Source organism: Papio anubis, chromosome 1, assembly GCF_008728515.1.
Source record: "Papio anubis isolate 15944 chromosome 1, Panubis1.0, whole genome shotgun sequence".
In the NCBI taxonomy this organism is placed as follows: domain Eukaryota; kingdom Metazoa; phylum Chordata; class Mammalia; order Primates; family Cercopithecidae; genus Papio; species Papio anubis.
The window spans coordinates 13,831,266-13,852,277 of NC_044976.1; the positions used below are offsets into that span (position 1 = coordinate 13,831,266).

General features: G+C 53.4%; 1 protein-coding gene across 1 annotated transcript; it reads left to right on the top strand.

The window, feature by feature from the left end:
* The first annotated feature begins 2,590 nt into the window (after window positions 1-2,590).
* LOC101008888 (chymotrypsin-C) lies at window positions 2,591-14,411 on the top strand. Its single transcript, XM_031660536.1, has 10 exons — window positions 2,591-2,618; window positions 3,253-3,381; window positions 3,492-3,569; window positions 7,983-8,074; window positions 8,176-8,273; window positions 10,090-10,239; window positions 11,081-11,217; window positions 12,277-12,422; window positions 13,274-13,545; window positions 14,303-14,411. Exons 1-10 carry the CDS (start codon window positions 2,591-2,593, stop codon window positions 14,409-14,411), a joined length of 1,239 nt encoding a protein of 412 aa, XP_031516396.1.
* Window positions 14,412-21,012: the final 6,601 nt, after the last annotated feature.

The following is a 21,012-nucleotide window of genomic DNA, read 5'->3' on the forward strand; positions in this document are numbered from 1 at the left end:
CCCATGTGCCTGCCCTCCACCATCCCCGTCCCCCCGGCCTGGGAACCCCTGCTCTCCTCCAGCAGGCCGCACCGCCCCTGGGGCCCCCTGCCAGCCCCTTCCCAGACTGGGAGACAGCAGAAGAGATAGAATCAGGGCTGCCCCCACAGAGTGGGACCCAAGGGGCTTATTGGAGGCATGAGGGGACCCCTCCCCAGGGGCTCTTCCTCCGCCTATGCCTCTTCCGTCTACTGAAATGGGAGAGGGTGTGGGGAGCTTCTGTTCTGGTGAAGGGATCTAGGCCCCCAGCATCTCGTGCTGACTTGGAGACCCCCAGATCTCTGGGGCCCAGCCAGGCAGGGTGTGGGGGCAGCTGTGCCAATCTACCTCACACGCCCACCCCCTGCCGGGTATGCCGTGGGATCCTGGGCAGGGAAGGCTCTGGGGGTCGGAGACACCGCTCCTTAGCACCCACGCAGAACAGCTTGAGGGTCCCAGGGGGCTCTGGAGAGAGTGGGGTGGGAGGAAGACTTGGCGCCTTCCTAGGGAAGGAAACAAGCGCTTCATCTTGATTCTCCGAGAAGCGTCTGAGAAGTGCTTTAAGTGTGTTTGCATGCGCCAGGCGGTGGGCAGCGGGGCCCTGTCCAGCCCTGTCCTGCCATCCTTCCCCAAGTGATGTCCACCGCCTTGTCACCAGCGACCTGCCTGTCATGCCCACCCCCTGAGGAAGCATGGGGACCCGGACAGGCCGTGGTCAGGCCCACTCCACCGGCCCGGTTCGGCCACAGCTTCCCACGTGCTTGCTGACATACGTGTGCCTGTGTGTGGTGTCTGTTGCTGTGTCGTGAAACTGTGACCATCACTCAGTCCAAACAAGTCAGTGGCCCTCAAGGCCACAGTTATGCAATCCTCAGTGTGTGCGGCCGCAATCCATGTCACTGCTTTTAAACTCGATAACTCTTTATTTTAGTAAAATGTCCCAGAGTCCTCGGTTACGCCGACTTGCAGAGGTTTTGTATTTTTGGCCTTAGAATCTGCAGAAATTAGGAGGCACCGGTTCAGCCGCAGCAGCCTCGGCCTCCGGATTGCGCTTTGCCTTAGCGGATATGTTTATACAGATGAATATAAAATGCTTTTTCCTTTGAGTTTTGTTTTTTTTCCCTCTCTCAGTACTTTCCTTCCTCTGTCCTGAATTCCCCAAGAAAAAAAAAAGCTACTTCTTCATTCTGTGGTACGATTATTTTTTTTAACTAAAAGAAGATAAATTCTATATTCTTATCGTGTATGGTTCTTGATGGTGAGGGCAGGGAAATGACAAGGTCACGGGTGGGGACAGTGGTGTCAGAGCCTGGGAGGAGAGGGGGACCCCAACAAGTGGGAGGAGGTTGGTGTTGATGCGCAGGACGCTGTCACCAGGCACCAGTCTAGGCGCTTTGTGTCTATTAACTCATTTGAATCCTGCAACCAGCCCATGGCAAGTGATATTTTACCCTCTTTGCAGATAAGAACAGGGAGGCGGCAGGGCGCTGTGGCTCACGCCTGTAATCCCAGCTCTTTGGGAGGCCAAGGTGGGTGAATCGCCTGAGGTCAAGAGTTCAAGACCAGCCTGGCCAACATGGTGGAACTCCATCTCCACCAAAAATACAAAAATTAGCCGGGCGTGGTGGCACATGCCTGTAATCTCAGCTACTTGGGAGGCTGAGGCCAGAGAATTGCTTGAACCAGGGAGGCAGAGGTTGCAGTCAGCTAAGATCACGCCATTGCACTCCAGCCTGGGTGATGAGATTTATCTCAAAAACAAAACAAAATAAAACAGGGAGGCCTGGAAAGTCTCTCAGAGACACACAGGCAAGTGGGGCAGCAAGAGGCAGGGCCGAGGATGTGGAGGTCACGGCTCGCAAACCTGCCAGGTGAGCAGAGAGGAGGGGCTGCCCCTCTCCACAAGGCCACACGGTGGCCAGCAGTGGCATTAGGCCCTGGGAATTATAGCTTGTGCACCCCAGAGACCCCCAAGCACCCCTGCCAGGGAGACACCCAACGTCTTCCACAGGCTGGAAAACCCTAGGGGTGATGGGGCAGACGCCAGCAGCTCTCTGTGTGTGGCTTTAGACACATCAGGTCCCCACTGGGTCTCATTCTCCCCATCTATTCCATGCAAGGATGGGCAAGGGTCTGGGGTCTTCCCAGGAGGGTGTGGGAGCTGGAGTTTGGATTAGGCTGGGCATTGTTGCCCCCAGGTGGCCAGGGGTGGTACTACAGCAGCCGGGATGCCTGGGGAAGGCAGTGTCCTCCCCACATGCTAGCCAGGGTCTGAGACTGGACGCCACCACCAACTTGGGACTTTCAGTTCCACATTGCCTTTCAAAACGCCTTCCCCAAGGGAGGAACATCTGCATCCCTGACATCCTGCTGGAAAGGGCTTCAGAAACAAGGGACAGGGACGCTGAAAGAATGCATGGTGGCTCACGCTTGTAATCCCAGCACTTTGGGAGGTCGAGGTGGAAGGATCACTTGAAGCCAGGAATTCAAGACCAGTCTGGGCAACATAGTGAGGCCTGATCTCTACAAAATATAATAACAAATCATACTCAAAAGGAAGCACCTTACGGTTATGGCCATGGGCCTCGAGTCTTTGGATCGTGAGAGACCAGTACCAGCTGTCCCATGCCAGGGCCCTCCACCAAGGGTCTCAGCCTGTCAGGAGCCCCCAGCCTTGACCTGCACAAGACCCCAACTCCCAGCCCTGGCAGTGGAAGGAAGTTGAGGCGGGAAGGGACCTGGAGTGATCCCAGCACCAAGAGAGAGGACTCCTTAAACCCCCCCAGGGCTGGGTACAGTGTCTCATGCCTGTAATCCCAGCACTTTTGGAGGCCGAGGTAGAAGGATCACTTGAGTCCAGTAGTTCAAGACTAGCCTGGGCAACATAGCGAGACCTCATCTCTAGAAAAATATTTAAAACAACTAGCTGGGCAGCTACGCAGGAGGCTCAGGAGGAGGATCACTGAAGCCCAGAAGTTCAAGGCTGCAGTGAGCTATGATCGCACCACTGCACTCCAGCCTGAGAGACAGAGCAAGACCCTGTCACTTAAAAAAAAAAACAAAACAAACAAACAAACAAAAAAAACCTCCCAGGTTCCCTCCTCTCATTAAGCCTCCCTGCATTGAGTCCCAGCTCCAAATCCCCATGGAACCCCCAGCCTCTCTCTCTGAACGGTTAACCCCTCGATGAACGCCAACCCTTCACTGGACCCCACATCCCTCTCTAACCCCCAGTGCTTCCATCTGGTTTGGAGGAGAAGCCCTGCCAGCCCCTCAGCTGGCCCCTTAGTGGGCCTCACCCAAGATGTAACAGCTGCCACACGAGAGTCCTGTCCCAGCGGCCAGAAAATCCCAGCCCCGTCAGTGACACCTGCCTCTTTTCTCAGGCTCTTACCCCGCCCCACCCCCACCTTGGCATTGCTCCTTCTGAGGCCCTAGGGCACCACCTGACCACGTCCCCCACCCCTTTCCAGCTGCCTCTGCCAAGTCGGCCCTGGTTATTTTTCCAGCACAGTCTGGCCCCAAGTGGCTCAAGGACTTTGAAGTCCTGGGTCCTGGGAGACCCCACTCCAGGCCCTGAAAATCCCAGGGTTCAGCAGTGGGATGGGGGTGGATCCTGGCATTCTCTCAGCCTCGAGGCCTCTCAGGGGATTCATTCCTGGACATGATCTGCACAAGGAATCCTCTTTCTCCGCTTCCTGCCCCCAGACCCCCACCAAACCCAGTCTCTTCTCACCCAGAACTCCACGCTCCTGGCCTATCTCCAAGGGAGACGATTCCAAGGAACACTCACCCTGTCCAGCAGGAAGCTCCCCACAGCTGAACGGGGTCTTATTATCTGTATGTACCCAACTGTCATGGGGCCTGCACACACAGTAGGTTGCTCAGTGAATGTGGGAGGAATGAATGAGTGAATGATGTTTTCTGGGTATTTGCATGTCAGTGACTCAGCCCGCAAACAGTCACTTCTTTAAATATGAATTAGGCCAGGCAGGTCTGCCACCTTATAATGAAAGCACTTCTGGGAGACCATGGCTTGGATCACTTGAGGTCAGGGAGTCTCGGAGACCAGCCTGGTCAACATGGTGAAACCCCCGGTTGTTACTTTACATAAAAAAGACCCTCCCTGTAGATGTCTCAAACAAGCAAGCTCAGATAGCTTTACAGCCAGCAACCTCCCTCCAAAAGGCTTTCCTTCGTTCCTGTGAACCTTCAGGTTAACAATAGCTGTTCTACCTGCCACCTCGACAATTAACCATTCGGCCATTTCTATGTTTGTGTACGTGTTTGAATGGGCGTGGCCCATGGCTCTGCTTGGCTCTACACATAACCGAATGCTTTATATGTATTATGTCATTGGCGTGTGCATTTGTGGTAACGGAGGACCGCTGCGGTGCATGTGTAAAAAGGCAGGTGCATGTGTTTATGTGGTGTGTGCATTGTGTGTGCGTGTGTGTGTGCATGTGTGTGTGGCATGTGTGTGTGTGCATGTGTGTATGTCGCCTGTTCATGTATACTTGTGAATCCACGGGCATGTATACACGCTGAGATGCGTGCTAAGAAGTTGCTGTATCTCTGAGTATAAATTGATGAGCTCCTATGAGGAGGAACAGCATCCATCTTCCCAGGTTGCTCAAGGGACATCAGAGAAACTGAGGCCTCAAAGAGGCTGCTCTTGTGGCCTGGGTCATCCATTCTGTCACTGACTGGGAGGTGGGAAACCAGGTATCTTGCCTCCCGCCTTCACACACCCTGTTGATTTCCAAGACCTGTCACCTAGCTCAAGCCATGTCTCTGCTTATGTTCCCAGTCTCCAGGCTAGAATGACCCTTTGCAAGGCTTGGCAACCAAAAGCCCTGGGTCTGAAGCAGACTGGGCAGTAGCCACTGATAAACCTGTATCATGCACGACCAAACTCCAAAATAAAACAGAAAATTCCCCACAGCCTGAAATCCCCAGTCACCCCAGGACTGAGGTCACCACAGTGAACAGAGCCCCCAGTGCACATTCCCACTCTTTGTCTGTGTATCTTTCTTAAAACATTCAACCTATTGATTTTTATATTACCAAAGTAACATATATTTGTTTTAAAAAAGAATTTAAGCTGTGTAAAAATGTGTAAGTTAGAGGCCAGGCATGGTGGCTCATGCCTGTAATCCCAGCACTTTGGGAGGCCGAGGTGAGTGGATCACTTGAGGTCAGGAGTTCGAGACCAGCCTGGCCAACATGGTGAAATCCTGTCTCTACAAAAGGAACAAAAATTAGCCAGGTCAGTGGCACTGGTCCCAGCTACTCAGGAGACTAAGGCAGGAGAATTGCTTAAACCTGGGAGGCAGAGGTTGCAGTGAGCCAAGATCGCACCACTGCACTCCAGTCTGGGCGACAGAGAGAGAGACTCTCAAAAGAAAAAAAAGAAAAGAAAAACAGCCTGGCCAACATGGGGAAGTCCAGTCTCTACTAAAAATACAAAAATTAGCCGGGCATGGTGGTGGCATCTATCATCCCAGCTACTCGGAAGGGGTGGAGATTGCAGTGAGCTGAGATCACGCCACTGCTCTCCAGCCTGGGCCACAGAGCGAGACTCTCAAAAAAAAAAAAAAAAAGTAAAGTGTAAGTTAGAATCCTCCTTCACCCCCAGATCACCATTATGAATGGTGGGGTGCCTAGTGCTCTGAACTTTTCTCTCAGGAAATAATTCCTAAGGTGGCCAGTAGGCCCAGCTCAGAAAATGACCTTCAAGGGGAGCTCAGTATGAGTAGAGGGGAAAAGGAACAGAATCTAACCAACCCGGCTGAGGCCAGGCCTTGGGGCGAATGGATCAAACTACATGTTCCAAGGGATGGCCAACCCCAAACACCGGAGGCTCTGATGGAACTTCTGTCACTCAGTGCTTTGGGCCCTCAGAACTGAGCCCCATCTCCCGCCCAAATTAAACAGTAACCACCCAAGGTCGGGGAAGGGGCCTTATCAGAGCAGGTTTCTCTCCAAGGGGCAGTTTGGCCTTGACCAGGTGACTCACCTGCTCTTGCCTATAAGTGTGCCCAGCCCATCCTGAGGGTCAGCCAGTCCTGAGCATCCAACCACGTTGGGCATCACTGTCCTTGCTGCACTCTTGGCCTGTGGTAAGCGGTGGGGTGGGGCTGCAGCCAGCAGGCTGTGAGCTCAGGCTGGCCTCCAGGGCAAAGACAGGATGGGGATGGGGGGCCTCTGCTCTCCAGGTAAGACACTTTGGGGTCTCCTGTGGGTTCAGATGCTACCAACCAGCTGTGTGTCAGACAAGCCACAGCCTGCCTAGCAACTCTGTTTCCACATCTGCAGAACAGGGAAGATGATCTGACGTGTCCCCAGTTAGAAACGAGGTGTGGAAAGCAGCACATAAGCGTCAGGGACACGAGATGCCTCATCCTGGGTTCACCCCAGGGACCATTGGGACCTGCCTTTCCCAGCACCCTCTCTCCCTTGGGGATTCTCCATTCCATCATTTTGGTGGCGTTTTCCCAGATTAGGAGCCCAGGGACTTGGCTTAAATGTCACTTCTTCTCTGTAGGGCCTGGAAAAGTCATTTCACCTCTCTAAATCTCACTGGCTTTTTTGGCAAAGGAGAGCACTTAATGAAGAGTCCTTCCAGCTAACAACAACAACAACAGTAATAATAGCAGCTCCTGTTTTCTGTGTATTTACTATGTGCCAGGTGCTGTGCTGGGACTCTTACATGTAGGAGCCAATTCGATCCTCAAAACAACCTTAAGAGGTAGGGTCTATTGCCAGGCACGGTGGCTCTCGCCTGTAATCCCAGCACTTTGGGAGGCCGAGGTGGGTGGATCACTTGAGATCAGGAGTTCCAGACCAGCCTGGCCAACATGGTGAAACCCTGTCTCTACTAAAAATACAAAAAATACAAAAATTAGCCAGGCGTTGTGGTGGGCACCTGTAATCCCAGCTACTCAGGAGACTGAGGCAGGAGAATCGCTTGAACCCAGGAGGAGGAGGAGCAGTGAGCCGACATCGTGCCATCAAACTCCAGCCTGGGCAACAAGAGTGAAACTCCATCTCAAAAAAAAAAAAAAAAAAAAAAAAAGAAAAAAGAAAGAAAACAAAAGAAAAGAAAAAGAAAAAGTGGTAGGGTCTATTAATAGTTCCATATTACAGATGAGGACATCGAGGTTCAGTGCGACTACGTATCTTGTCTGACATCACATGGCAGGTTAGTGGAAGAGGCAGAATTTGAGTCCACGTCTGTCTCACGGAACAGTACTGCTGTGTGTTCTTGACCGCTCCACGCATCTTCCCAGCTATAACAGTGGACTCCGTGCTCTCTCACACACACACCATGATGCAGGGGACTAAAAAGAGACAGAAGAACACAGGTGTACCAGGCACTCGCACATATGCCAGTCACATTTTTTTTTTTTTTTTTTTTTTTTTGAGATGGAGTTTTGCTCTTGTCACCCAGGCTGCAGTGCGCTGCACGATCTCAGCTCACTGCAACCTCTGTTTCCCGGGCTCAAGCGATTCTCCTGCCTCAGCTTCCTGAGTGGCTGGGGTTACAGGCAGGTGCCACCACGCCCGGCTAATTTTTGTATTTTTAGTAGAGACATGGTTTCGCCATGTTGGCCAGGGTGGTCTCAAACTCCTGACCTCAAGGGATCTGCCTGCCTTGGCCTCCCAAAGTGCTGGGATTACAGGTGTGAACCACCGCGCCCAGCCAACGCTTTCTTTTCTATGTGTTGTCTGATTCAGTCCTCAGGACAAACTCACCGGGTTAGTGTGATTCTTCACATTTCACAGAAAGGGAAAACGAGGCCTAGAAACCTGGGTGACTTCCCCCCGTCACACAGTAAAGTATCAACCCTGTGTCTGCCCAGCCCCAAATCTGTGCTCCTTCCACCTGCCCACCCTCCCACCCCTTTCCCCGTGGGCGGCCAGCCCCACTCACCGGCTCTCCTGGCCTCCTGTCTCCCCAGCCTCCAGCTGCGGGGTGCCCAGCTTCCCGCCCAGCCTATCCGCCCGTGTGGTAGGAGGAGAGACTGCCCGGCCCCACAGCTGGCCCTGGCAGGTAAGCCTGTGTGGGGCTGGGAGGTAGGGATAGAGAGGCTGGTGGGGTGAGGGTCCCAGGGACCCGCGGGTTGACACACAGCCCTCCCCACCCTCCTGCAGATCTCCCTCCAGTACCTCGAGAATAACAGGTGGTGGCACACGTGCAGCGGGATCTTGATCGCCAGGAACTTTGTCCTCACTGCCGCCCACTGCATCAGGTGTGCGGGATGGTACTCTGAGACCTGGCCATCACCCATGGCAGGAGCCTGATACTCTGTGCTTTTTACTGAGCAGCCTCCACACCCAGGCTTGGCTACAGAAGCTACTCACACCCAGTAGTCACTACCGGCCGGGCATTTTATTGTGCATCTATTGTGTGCCAGGAACCAGCAGTGAAGACAAAAGTCTGTGCTCAAAGCTGATATTCTTGTGGCAGGCAGAGCGGCAGAGGAAGCTAAACAACATATTACATCTCGGGTGATTTTAAAAATAATAATAATAGTAGGCTGGCCAGGTAGTAGCTCACACCTGTAATCATAGCACTCTGGGAGGCCAAGGCTGGTGGCAGGAGTTCAAGACCAGCCTGGCCAAGATAGTAAAACCCCATCTCTACTTAAAATACAAAATTAGCCAGGCGTGCTGGCGGGCACCTGTAATCCCAGCTACTTGGGAGGCTGAGGTAGGAGAATCGCTTGAACCCAGGAGGCGGAGGTTGCAGTGAGCCGAGATGACGACCATGTATCCAGCCTGGGCAACAGAGCAAGACTCCATCTCAAAAAAATAACAAAAATATAAGGTCAGAAGAGGAAAAACAGAATGAGGGGTTCTATTTTAAAAGGGATGGCTAGGCGAAGAGTTGAAAGGGGGATATTTGGCAAATATTTGGGACATTTCAGAGAGCTAAGAGGGGGTTATCTGGGCAAAGGCCGGGAGGAAGTGAGGGAGGAAATCATGGGTCTAGGGGAGGGGTGTTCCCGGTGGAGGGAACAGCCACGCAGAGGCTTGGAGAAGAGACCTGTCGGTGTGGTTGAGAACTAACGAGGAAGCCAGTGTGGCAGGGGCAGCGTGAGCTAGAGGAGCGTGGGAGGAGGGGAGCTAGAGAGGAAATAAGTGCAGGTCACTGTCAGGACCTTGGCTTTGACCCTGAGTAAGAAGGAGCTCTCAGAAGGCTTTCTGAGCAAAGGAGAGTGGTGGACTGACATATTTTTGTATATTCTGCAAAATATTTTTAATATATTTTATAAAAAATATATATTGCCACATATTTAATTTTATATATTTCATATATAATTTTTTTTTTTTTGGTACAGACAGAATCTCATTTAGTGGTGCCATCATGGCTCACTGTAGCCTCGACCTCCTGAGCTCAAGCGATCCTCCCACCTCAGCCTCCCAAGTAGCTTATAGACCCCTCCTGGGTCCATAAGCACACGCCACCACACATTCCCAGCTAATTTTTGTTCTTTGTTTGTTTGTTTGTTTGTTTGTTTTTTAACTTAGAAGCCCAAACCTCACCACAAGTTTTCTGTTTTTTGTACAGATGGGGATTTGCCATGTGGCCCAGGCTGGTCTCAAACTCCTGGCCTCAAGCAATCCTCAGGTCTCAGCTTCCCAAAGTGCTGGGATTACAGGCGTGAGCCATTGCACCTGGCCTGAGATATTTTTAAACCCACACTGCTGGGTTCGGAATAGACAGGAGTAGGCCAGCGTACAAGTGAGGGGCACTGAGGTGGATGCCGCAACTGTGCAGGCAAGAGCGGTGGAAGCTTGGATGAGTTTATTCTCACAGCCGCCCTGGGAGTATGTTCCAGTATTGCCTCCCCCTTACAGATGAGGGAACTGAGGCACGAGGCTACACAGCCAGGAGCAGCAAGCTCACAACATGAACCCAAGTCCCTTGACCCCAAGTCCTAGGCCCTTTCCCCTCAACCTGGGAAAGGACAATGGGGACACTCTCTTGCCCTCAAATGAGTCCCACCAAAGCCCCAAGCTCCCTCTCTATCCCTCTGGCTGGCAGGACCAGGGGCCACCCTGACCTGGTCCCCTTCCTCTGCCCAGCAACAACCGGATCTACCGTGTGGCCCTGGGAAAGCACAACCTGGAGGTGGAAGATGAGGAAGGATCCCTGATTGTGGGTGTGGACACCATCTATGTCCACGAGAAATGGATCTCCTTACTAGTACTGTGAGTGACAAACTGCCCATCCCACAGCCGCTGGGGGCAGTGTGGAAGGAGGGGTCCCCAAGACAGAGCCGCAGAGCCTGTCACACCCCACACCTGACACCCCATCCTCACCCTGGACAGCCAGCGAATGGATCTCTTACACAAAATGGCAAAATGCTGAGTGGAGACAAATACCCCTCGTATCCCCCTCATTGGCCAAGACTCCCAGGAAGGTCCACAGGAAGGCCCCCCACAGTGTCTCTCCAGAGGCTGGGCCAGGGCTCACCTTTATTGAGTGCCTACTGTATGCCCACATTGCAATAGATACTTTATGTGCCATCTGTTATGTAATCCTCACAACAGCCCTGGACAAAGAACCGAGGCTCAGAGAGGTTAAGAAATGTGTCTCAGGGCACACAGCCCACTTTGTAGCAGAACCAGGAATCAAACCAGGTGTGTCTGGGGTGGCCAGCTTTTATGCCTGAAACATGAAAATATTAAAACTGGCATCTGCAAGTGCCATCTTTGGCATTAGAGTTCGCAACTTGCTATAGCCTCTGTTTCAATGGGCACACAGCCAGCAGTGGTTTCGAACACTTCCACCCCCACCTCCCTCTGTTAACCCTTTCCCGAGGTGATGACATGTGAGAAGAAGCCGTCAACAGGGCAGGTGATCGTGTTAGATGGTGAATCGTTCGTCCCGATATCCCCGAAGGTCAAGAAGCAGCTGGCAGTCAGGAAGTTTGTGCAGGACCCCTGAGCACCCTGGGCTTGACTCCGAACTCACAGCCCGAGCCCCTTAACCTGGACTTGTGGGGCCAGGGTCCTCCTGCCCACTCACCCTCTCCACTTTGGATTCCAGCAACGACATTGCCCTCATCAAGCTTGCAGAGCACGTGGAGCTGAGTGACACCATCCAGGTGGCCTGCCTGCCAGAGAAGGACTCCCTGCTCCCCAACGACTACCCCTGCTATGTCACTGGCTGGGGCCGCCTCTGGAGTGAGTATCATCCCTGGCAAATCCCGAGAGCCTTCCTGAAGGAAGCAGCATGCCACCCACTTTCCCTTTCTGCCTTCACATTTTCATGTCTTTGTAAACTTTGTAGCAATAACAGCTAGTATTTACTAAGCACATACCATGTGACAGACACTAACAAGAGTCTCTGAGAGATGTGGTAAGGTTTAGACGAATTAGAATTTGTCAAGTGCTCAGAACAGCACTTGGCACATAGTAAGTGTAGCATAAATAAACGAAAATAAAGCATTTAGGGGTGGGGGATGACATCTACCGTATAATATGCCCAAATAGATCCCAGAGGAACTAAAAGGTAAATGCAAATCATGAAACTGTGAGATACTTAGAAGAAAGTGCAGATCGCTATTTAGAAAAGTCTGGGAGAGAGGCCAGGTGTGGCGGCTCACACCTGTAATGCCTCATTTTAGGAAGCCGAGGAGGAACGATCACTTGAGGCCAGGAGTTCAAGACCAGCCTGGGCAACATGGTGAGACACTGCCTCTACAAAAAAAACCAATTTTTTAAAATAGCAGTTTATGGTGGTGTGTACCTGTAGTCCCAAACTACTCAGGAGGCTGAGGCGAGAGGATCACTTGAGCCCAGGGGTTTGAGGCTGCAGTGAGCTGTGATCTTGCCACTGCACTCCAGCCTGAGCAACAGAGTGAGACCTTGTATCAAAAAAAAAAAAAAAAAAAAAGGAGGAAAGAAAAAAAGAAAATCTTGGAATAAGAAAGGCTTTTTAATGTGTGACAGCAAAGACACATGATTGACAACTAAACCCCCATTTTATCCAATTTAATTTCAATCCAATTTAAAGGCAACTTAACACTATAGCTTCCTTCTGCTGGCAGCCTGCTCCTGGCCCTCTGGGACCTGGGCTTGCCTCTTGATGAAGGGCAGCTGTGTGGTCTGCACAGCATCTCAGCTGGCGCTCCTCTGGGTCCCGTCCCAGGCCTCTGCTCCCTGAAGGCCTGGGGAGGGGCGGGGCTGGGCTGGGCTGGGGTGCCCGGCTGCCTCCCTGGTCACTGCTCACTCTCTCCCCAGCCAACGGCCCCATTGCTGATGAGCTGCAGCAGGGCCTGCAGCGTGTGGTGGATCACGCCACGTGCTCCAGGATTGACTGGTGGGGCTTCATGGTGACGGAAACCATGGTGTGTGCTGGGGGCGATGGCATCATCTCAGCCTGCAGTGTGAGTGACTAGGTTCTGCACCTTGTCCCTACTCTAAGTGGCCAAGTGGACATGGGCAAAGGGGGGTGCAATGGACTAAACCGTTCCCCGGGGAGGAGACTGAGCGAGCCCTGGCTGGGCCCAGCAGGCTCGGGGTAAGTCCATCATCACCGCCCCCAGCTCAGCACTGTGGTGAGAGCATGAGCACTGAGCATGAGTATCTGAGTTCAAGCCCCAATCCCACCATTTATGAGCTGCGGAACCTTGGGAAGGCTGTTGAACCTCTGACCTCAGTTTTTCCGTCTATAAAATGGAGTCACAGTAACCACTTCACAGGGTTAGGATTAAATGAGTTTAAAGGATGCAGAAGAGGCTTCACTGAAGTCTCTACACATGCTCCTCCATGCCATTTGCTCCACCAGTCCAGGGAGACCAGAACCATAAAACATCTAAGATAATCAGGGAATGTCCTGTTTTCACACACAACCCTTTCCCCATTCTCGCCCTCCTTCCTCACCTTCCCAGGCCTCTGGCACAGCTGCCAGCATCCTCACTGCTCTGAGTAGCTCACAGAGTCTTAGACAAGAAGACCTGAACAGCTAGGGAAACTGAGGCACGGAGAGGCGTAACATCATCCCAAGATCACACAGCAAACCAAGAGCTAGTCCGACACCCCAGGGCCTCCTAGAACAAGGCCAAGGCAGCCCCAAACCACACTTCCTCTGCCTCCCTCACCATGGGAAGTCTGAGGCCAAAACTGTCTACTAACTAAGGCTGAGAAACCAACCCACATCCCCCACCCCAACCCAGCCCTGCTTCCCAAGCCTGCCTCTCGGGGGCCTGGTGGCTGATGCCCTCCCGGTCTGGTGCAGGGGGACTCCGGTGGTCCACTGAACTGTCAGCTGGAGAACGGTTCCTGGGAGGTGTTTGGCATCGTCAGCTTTGGCTCCCCGTGGGGCTACAACACCTTCAAGAAGCCGGTAGTCTACACCCGGGTGTCCGCCTACATCGACTGGATCAACGAGGTGGGTGCCGCCTCCACGGCTGTCCCTGCACCTGTCAGCCCCTCGCCCTCACTCACCCACCCCCTCACTCATTCATGCATTTATTCATTCATTCATTTATTCACTTATTCATTCACTCATTCCTGCCCTTATTCACTCATTCATGCATTTAGTCACTCACTCATTCATGCATTTATTCACCCATTCTTGCATTTATTCACTCATTCATTAATGCATTTATTCACTCATTCATGCATTTATTCACTCATTAATGCATTTTCACTCATTCACACCTTTATTCATCACTTCTTCATTCATTCTTGCATTTATTCACTCATTCATGCATTTAGTCACTCATTCATTCATGCATTTACTCACTCTCTCATTTGCTCATTCAGTGATTCATTCATGCACTTATTCACACATTTACTCTCTCATTCAAGAAATATTGGTTGAGTGCTTCCAGTAGCAGGCCTTGAGTTGGGTCCCAATAAGGAAAACAGTCATCGACTCCTCCATCCATCCATCCACTGCCTTCATCAAGCACTTATGTCCCCATCCAGGCCCCACACCAGTCTCCCCCAAAACCTGACCCTCTGAGACTGTGGCCCAGCAGAGGAGAGGGATGGTGTAGATGGCCACTTATCATCTTGAGAGTAGGGGAACAGAGGGTCACCCTGGGCTGGGGGCTTCCCCACTGGGGACAGCGTATGTTGCAAGACCCCTTTGCACAATGGCCTGAAATGCTGAGGGGCTCAGACCCTTTGGACAGGGATAAGGATGGCATGTGAAGGCTGCTGGCCATGCCCCCATGGACCCACCCTCCAGACAAAGCCTTGTGCCGCCCCGGAAGGTGGCACAGCCCTGAGTCCCTCACACTGTTCTCTGCTCCTCCAGAAAATGCAGCTGTGACCTGTTGCTGGGAGCGGTGACAGGGAGTCCCTGCAAGAGCAATAAACTTCCTTCTCCCGGGGCCACCTGGATCCTTGATTTGCACGGCCTCTAACTGTTGCTTCCCAGTTCTCTGGTGCTGCCCCTTTCCACACTATGCAGCCAAAGAGAGACCCCACCCAGCCAGTTTCCCCCACTCTGCATTAGACAGGTGAGGAAACGGAGGCCCGGAGAGAGGGCCAAGGAAGGAGCCTCCTGGGGCATTAATGGCAGGCAGGGGGCTGGGGGCGGAGAGCCCAGGGAGTCTTGCGTGAAGCTGGAGGGGATGGGAGTTAAGGACACATCAGACACCTTCCCCACTCCATCTCACAAGCTGTGAACAGGTGAGACGCTGATGAAATCACTCGCTTCTCTGATCCTACCTCCACCGAGGGGCCTGGCAGGTCCTCACGGTCCCCAGCTGCAGGTGGAAGACAGGGTCTCCCCAAGAGCAGCCTCCCCCAGGCCAGAGAGAACAAGTCACAGGAGGATGGCCAAAGCTCAGGGACAGCCACTCCTGGGGAAGGGGCTCCCTAGCCAGGACCCCCCCAACCCACCCCGCAGCACAGACCCTGCATCTGCTGTTGGCAGGGGCTCTCTGCTTTGAGACGTGTTTAGTGAGCCGGCCCCTGTGTCCAGCCCTGTGCTGGGCATGGTGAGCGTAAAGAGGAGGAGACCCCAGCATCACCCTCAGGAGACACACGTTTGAAGGCAATGGTTTCTACACAGAATCACAGTGGTCAGAGCTGGATACGCTTTCATTGCATTAGACAGGTGGGGAAACTGAGGCCCAGAGAGAGGAAGGAGTTGGGACAGCTGGCAATGCCTGATCCAGCAGAAGAGAGTTCTCCCGAGGCTGACAAGAGGCCAGGAGGAGCCCGAGATGAAACAGACCCAGTGTCCAGGGAGGGACATGCCAGCAGGATCGGACCTTGATGATGGGGGTGGCCAGAGATGAGAGGGACCCAGTGTCCAGGGAGGGACATGCCAGGGGGATCAGACCCTGGTGATAGGGGCCTCTGGCCTGGCGTGCTCCTGGGAATGTCCTGTTCTGTGGAGGTGCCCCCAGCCCAGCCTCTGGACCCCTTGCTGGAGAGCCCTCGGCTGCAGCTGCTCAGACTGGCCCAAGAGTTCTCCTTTTTCTCCACCAGACTTTGTCCCCTAGGAGTGGGGACCATGGTGTGATTCCCACACCCCAGTGATGCCAAGGCAAGTCTCAGGAAAGACTTGACTTACTCGACAAGCAGTGGGGGCTACAGGGAGCCCAACACCACCCAGACCCGGGAATCCAGGATGGGGGGACCCCAGCTGTGCAGGAGACAGACCAGTAAATAGATCATTAAATTCCCTAGTATACATTTGAAAACAGAAATATGGACCGGAAGCAAAGAAACGGACATTTAAACTAGTGTCAGCTGGCGGGAGAAATCCAGGATGGCTTCCTGGAGGTGATGATGTGCAAGCTTGGTCTTCAAATTTGACTAGAAGGTACCCAAGTACAGAAGGCAGTCCTGTTTGCTTAATCCAAACTTCATTCCCAGTTATCCTCTTCTTTTTGAGATGGAGTCTCACTCTGATGCCCAGGCTGGAGTACAGTGGCACGTTCTCGGCTCACTGCAACCTCCACCTCCTGGGTTCAAGCAATTCTCCTGCCTCAGCCTCCCAAGTAGCTGGGATTACAGGCACACACCACCACGCCCAGCTAATTCTTTTGTTTTTTTTTAGTAGATATGGGCTTCACCATGTTGTCCAGGCTGGTCTCAAACTTCTGACCTCAGGTGATCCACCTGCCTTAGCCTCCCAAAGTGCTGGGATTATAGGCGTGAGCCACCATGCCTGGCCCTTTATTTTTTTTATTGAGATGTGGTCTGCCTATCTTGCCCAAGCTGGTCTCAAACTCCTGGGCTCAAGTGATCCTCCCAACTCAGCCTCCCAAAATGCTGGCATTATAGGCGTGAGCCATGGCGTCCAGCCTCATTTACTCTTTAATAATCTTAAAGGTAGATGTTAGGAATAATAATAACTGGTTTTTAGTATCATAGTAGGCATGTATAAAGTGCTTCCTGTGGACCAGGCTCTGTGCTAAGAGTCTGCTTATATCGTCTCTTTTAATCCTTGCCTCTATCCTGAGATGAGTTCTTTGATCTCCATGATGTAGATGAGGAAACTGAGATCTGTGAGGTTAGGTGACTTGACCAGGGCTATTCTGCCAGCAGGTGGCAGAGCTGGGGTTTGGACCCAAGTCAGTCTCAGCACAGTTGACGTAACCACAAACCCTCAAGGCCATCTTCAATCAGGTTGACCCTGGAACCTGGCTGATCCCCTGCACTAGACCACATCAGAGCCCAGGGCACAGGGCAGATGGCCACTCTCCAGGAGTCCCTTGGGAATGGCCTCTCCACGGCTACCTCTGGGGCTTCACCTCCCACCCCAGCACCTGGCCTCTCGCAGCCCCAGTCACCTCCTCTTGGTGATGGACTCTTTGGCACCACAGCCAGCCCCTATATTGTCCCCTGGGGGCCCGAGCTTGCCCTGGATGGAGCCCAGCCCCAGCAATTGATTGGCCCTTGATTGATAGAGGCCCTAAATCGGCTTGAGCTGCAGCCCAGCTACAGGCCTGGGAGCTGCTAGAGCATGAGAGGGATCCACAGCCCATGTTTCCATCCAAGTTTGGACACTTTATCTGCACTTCCTCTGAAACTGAGCTGCCCCTGGCTGCAGAAGAAACCCATGCATTTCAATAATAGATAAAGCTGGGGCTGAGAGACACATGGGACCCAGAGGCTGGGACCTGAACCCCTGACCTGCTGGTTAGGGGGCTGGTGGCCCCACCGATAACAGCCCTTCTGACCTAATCTGGACCTGGAGGATTGCTGAGCACAGGGGTTGTAAAGAGAAAGTGCTGCCCTGTCAGGAGTTTAGTGGAGGTGATTCAATTTTGTTTTAGTGGCGGCAACTGCCATTTATGCAGCTAGCTCTGTGCTCTGGGACCTGTGCTGAGTGCTTTGACAGGGATGGGCTGTCATTCCTCACAGTGGCCCCTGAGAGAGGCCCCCTTGCAGCAGGGTTCTCAGCCTCACCACCACTGGCACTTGGAGCCAGGGTCTTTTTGAGATGGAGTCTCGCTTTGTCGCCCAGGCTAGAGTGCAGTGGCACGATTTCACCTCACTGCAACCTCCTCCTCCTGTGTTTAAGCCATTCTCCTGCCTCAGCCTCCCAAGTAGTAGGGATTGCAGGTGCTTGCCACCATGCCTGGCTAATTTGTGTATTTTAGAGACGGGGTCACCCATGCTGGGCTCCAGATGGTCTTGATCTCCTGACCTCATGATCTGCCCGGGCCCAGCCTCCCAAAGTGCTGGATTACAGGCGTAGCCACCACGCCCGGGCCGGGCTGATCATTCTTGTGGTGTGGGCTCACTCCCAGGGCGCTATGGAGCTTCCCTGGCCTCCACCCACCAGATGCCACCGGCACCCCCCGCCCCAGGTATGACAACCAAAAACATCTCTAGATATTACCAGATGTCCCCTGGGGGGCACATGCACCCCAGCTTAAGAGATGCTGCATTTTGTGGCTGAGGAGCCCAGGCAATTCGTCTCCAGAGCCCGATTGTCATCGCTGACCTTCCTGGGAGCCCAGGGTCAGGGCAGGGCCTTTCCTTTCGTGGGGCACTGAGGAGGGGAGTCCTCCTGACTTGGCTCAGGAAAGACTGAGTCCCTCACCAGGTGCCCCTGCACAGCGCCGTGGTCATGTGGCACCTGCCCAGCCCTCCACCAGGCAGCAAACAGGGTCCAGAGGTGTGTCCCCCAGAGCCCCTCCAGCTCCAGGTAGAGGCTGGACTGCAGAAGCTTTGGCCTGCCTGACCCTCTGAGTCCCCCACCTTCTACTGCCACAGAGGTGGCCATTGCCCACAGGGGCCACTGGCCCATCCACCTCCACCCCAGCCCTCACCCATCAGTGGGACAGAAAGCCCCAGGACCCTGTGTTTCCTCCAGGAATCCCAAGACCCATCTTTTCTGTGCTGCATCACTTCCAACTGAGAGGTGACAATGTGCTAGCAGCCCTCACTGTCAGCGCCTCCTCAGCCTCGGAGTCCACTCTGGCGGCACTTGAGGAGCCCTTCAGCCCGCCACAGCACAGTGGGAGCCCCTCACTGGGCTGGCTGAGGCCGGAGTCGCCTCCCTCTGCTTGCGGGCAGTGTGGAGGGAGAGGCGCGGGCGGGAACCGGGGCTGCGTGTGGCGCTCGCGGGCCGGTGCGAGTTCCAGCAGGCGCAGGCGCGGGCGCGGGCTCCGCGAGCCCCGCACACGGAGCGGCCGGCCGGCCGGCACCGCCGGCCCAGGGCATTGAGGGGCTTGGCACCCGGGCCAGCAGCTGCGGAGGTTGCGCCAGATCCCCCAGCAGTGCTGGTCTGCTGGCGCTGCACTGAAATTCTCGCCGGGTGTAGCTGCCTCCCCGTGAGGCAGGGCTCGGGACCTGCAGCCTGTCAAGTCTGAGCTCCCCTAGGTGCGGTGGGCTCCTGCGTGGCCTGAGCCTCCCCAACGGGTGCCGCCCCCTGCTCGGAGCCGCCCGGTTCCATTGACAGCCCAAGGGCTGACGAGTGCAGGCGCAGCTCCGGACTGGCGGGCAGCTCCGCCTGCAGCCCCAGTGCAGAATCCACTGAGGGAAGCCAGCTGGGCTCCTAAACCGAATGGGAACTTGGAGAACTTTTCTATCTAGCGGGAGGATTGTATGTGCACCAATCAGCACTCTGTATCTAGCTAACCTAGTGGAGACTTGGAGGACTAGCACTCTGTGACTCTGTGTCTGACTCAAGGATTGTAAAAGCACCAATCAGCACTCTGTGTCTAGCTCAGGATTTGTGAATACACCAATTGGTACTCTGTATCTAGCTAACCTAGTGCAGACTTGGAGGACTAGCACTCTGTGACTCTGTCTAGCTCAAGGATTGTAAACGCACCAATCAGAACTCTGTCAAAATGGACCAATCAGCTCTCTGTAAAATGGACCAATCAGCTCTCTGTAAAATAGACCAATCAGCAAGATGTGGGTGGGGTCAGATAAGGGAATAAAAGCAGGCTGCCTGAGGTGCCAGTAACAACCGAGATCAGATCTACTCTTTTATTTTTTTGGGACGGAGTCTCACTCAGCAGATCTACTCTTTAACTGTGGAAGGTTTATTGTTTTACTCTGCAATAAATGTTGATCGTTCTGACTGAATGCCGTGTTTTTGAGCCGTAAGCTTAATGTGGAGGCCTGCAGCTTTATTTCTGACGCCAACAAGACCATGAACACACCAGGAAGAATGAACAATTCTAGACACGGTGCGTTTCTGAACTGTAACAGTCATCCCGCAGCTCTGTAATTTCACTCTTGAAGACAAGAAGAACCCAAACCTACCGAAAGGAAGAAGCTCCAGACACATGAACGTCTGAAAGAACAAACCCCGGCCACACCATCTTTAAGAACTGTAACACCCCAAGGGTCCACGATTTCATTCTTGGAGTTTGAGAGCAAGAGCACACCAATTCTAGGGACACAATCACTGAGACTCACTGGCTTGCGAAGTACTTATATCCCTTGCAAAAATGCTCCCCTCACACTCGAGGCGTCGTTTGTGTTCTGCAGTGGCGCCAGGACATGTGGGGGAGGGACTGGGCACAGCACATGGTGCAAGTTTATGAACCCAGGAGACCTAGGCTGGAGACCCAGCTCCTTACTACTGTGTGATTGTGGGTGGGTCACTTAACCTCTCTGAGCCTTGGTTATAAAATGAGGTTATTAAAAGTACTAAGTAAGCAGTTTGCAGCGTAAAGACACATTTCAGTATGTGGTTGCTATTAGGTGTTCAAAGTACACTTACCCAGAGAAGGTGAAGGGCGCTGGGGAGCCTGGAAAAGGTACACAAATGAGACATTCATTCAGAAGCTCAGGCGTCCAGGACATAAGAGTTGTGAGACACAGGTCCCTGTGTTGTGCTGCTGTCACCAGCACTGTCACCCAGCCAGTTCAAGGCCTTAGGGGCTGCACAAGGCAGCTTTAGGTGCGGAAAAACCCATTTTGGCTGGGTACAGAGGCGCACACCTATAATCCCAGCACTCTAGGAGGCTGATGTGGGAGGGTTGCTTGAGCCCAGGAATTCGAGAGCAGCCTGAACAACATACACCACATCTCTACAAAAAAATACAAAAGTTGGCCAGGCATGGTGGCATGCACCTGCAGTCCCAGCTGCTTGGAAGGCTGAGGTGGGAGGACTGCTTGAGACCTCCTTAGGAGGTAGAGGCTGCAGTAAGCTCTGATCGCGCCTGAGCAACAGTGACACCCGTCCCAAAGAAAAGAAAAGCCCATTTTACCAACACAGGGATCACTCTCCCCAGCCCCCATCTTGTCTTCCTCCCACACTGTTCCCAGAGACCAGTAGGGCAGGTGTTTGGTTGATAAGAGAGCCTAGCTGGGCAAACAGCACCTGGCCCTCTTTCACCAGGCTGTGTGCTCCAGGAACCAGTGGTGCCTTCCCAGCCAGGGAACAGACAGAGAGGCCACCTAGGCTCTTACTACACAGAAGCCGGTCAAGAGGGACTTGCCTCCAACCCCATCCCTGTCTCTGCCAAGTTGTGGTGGTAGAAAAAAGAGAACCTGAGTGTGCAGGGCGGAGGGGAGGCATCTCTATCGCCCGATGCT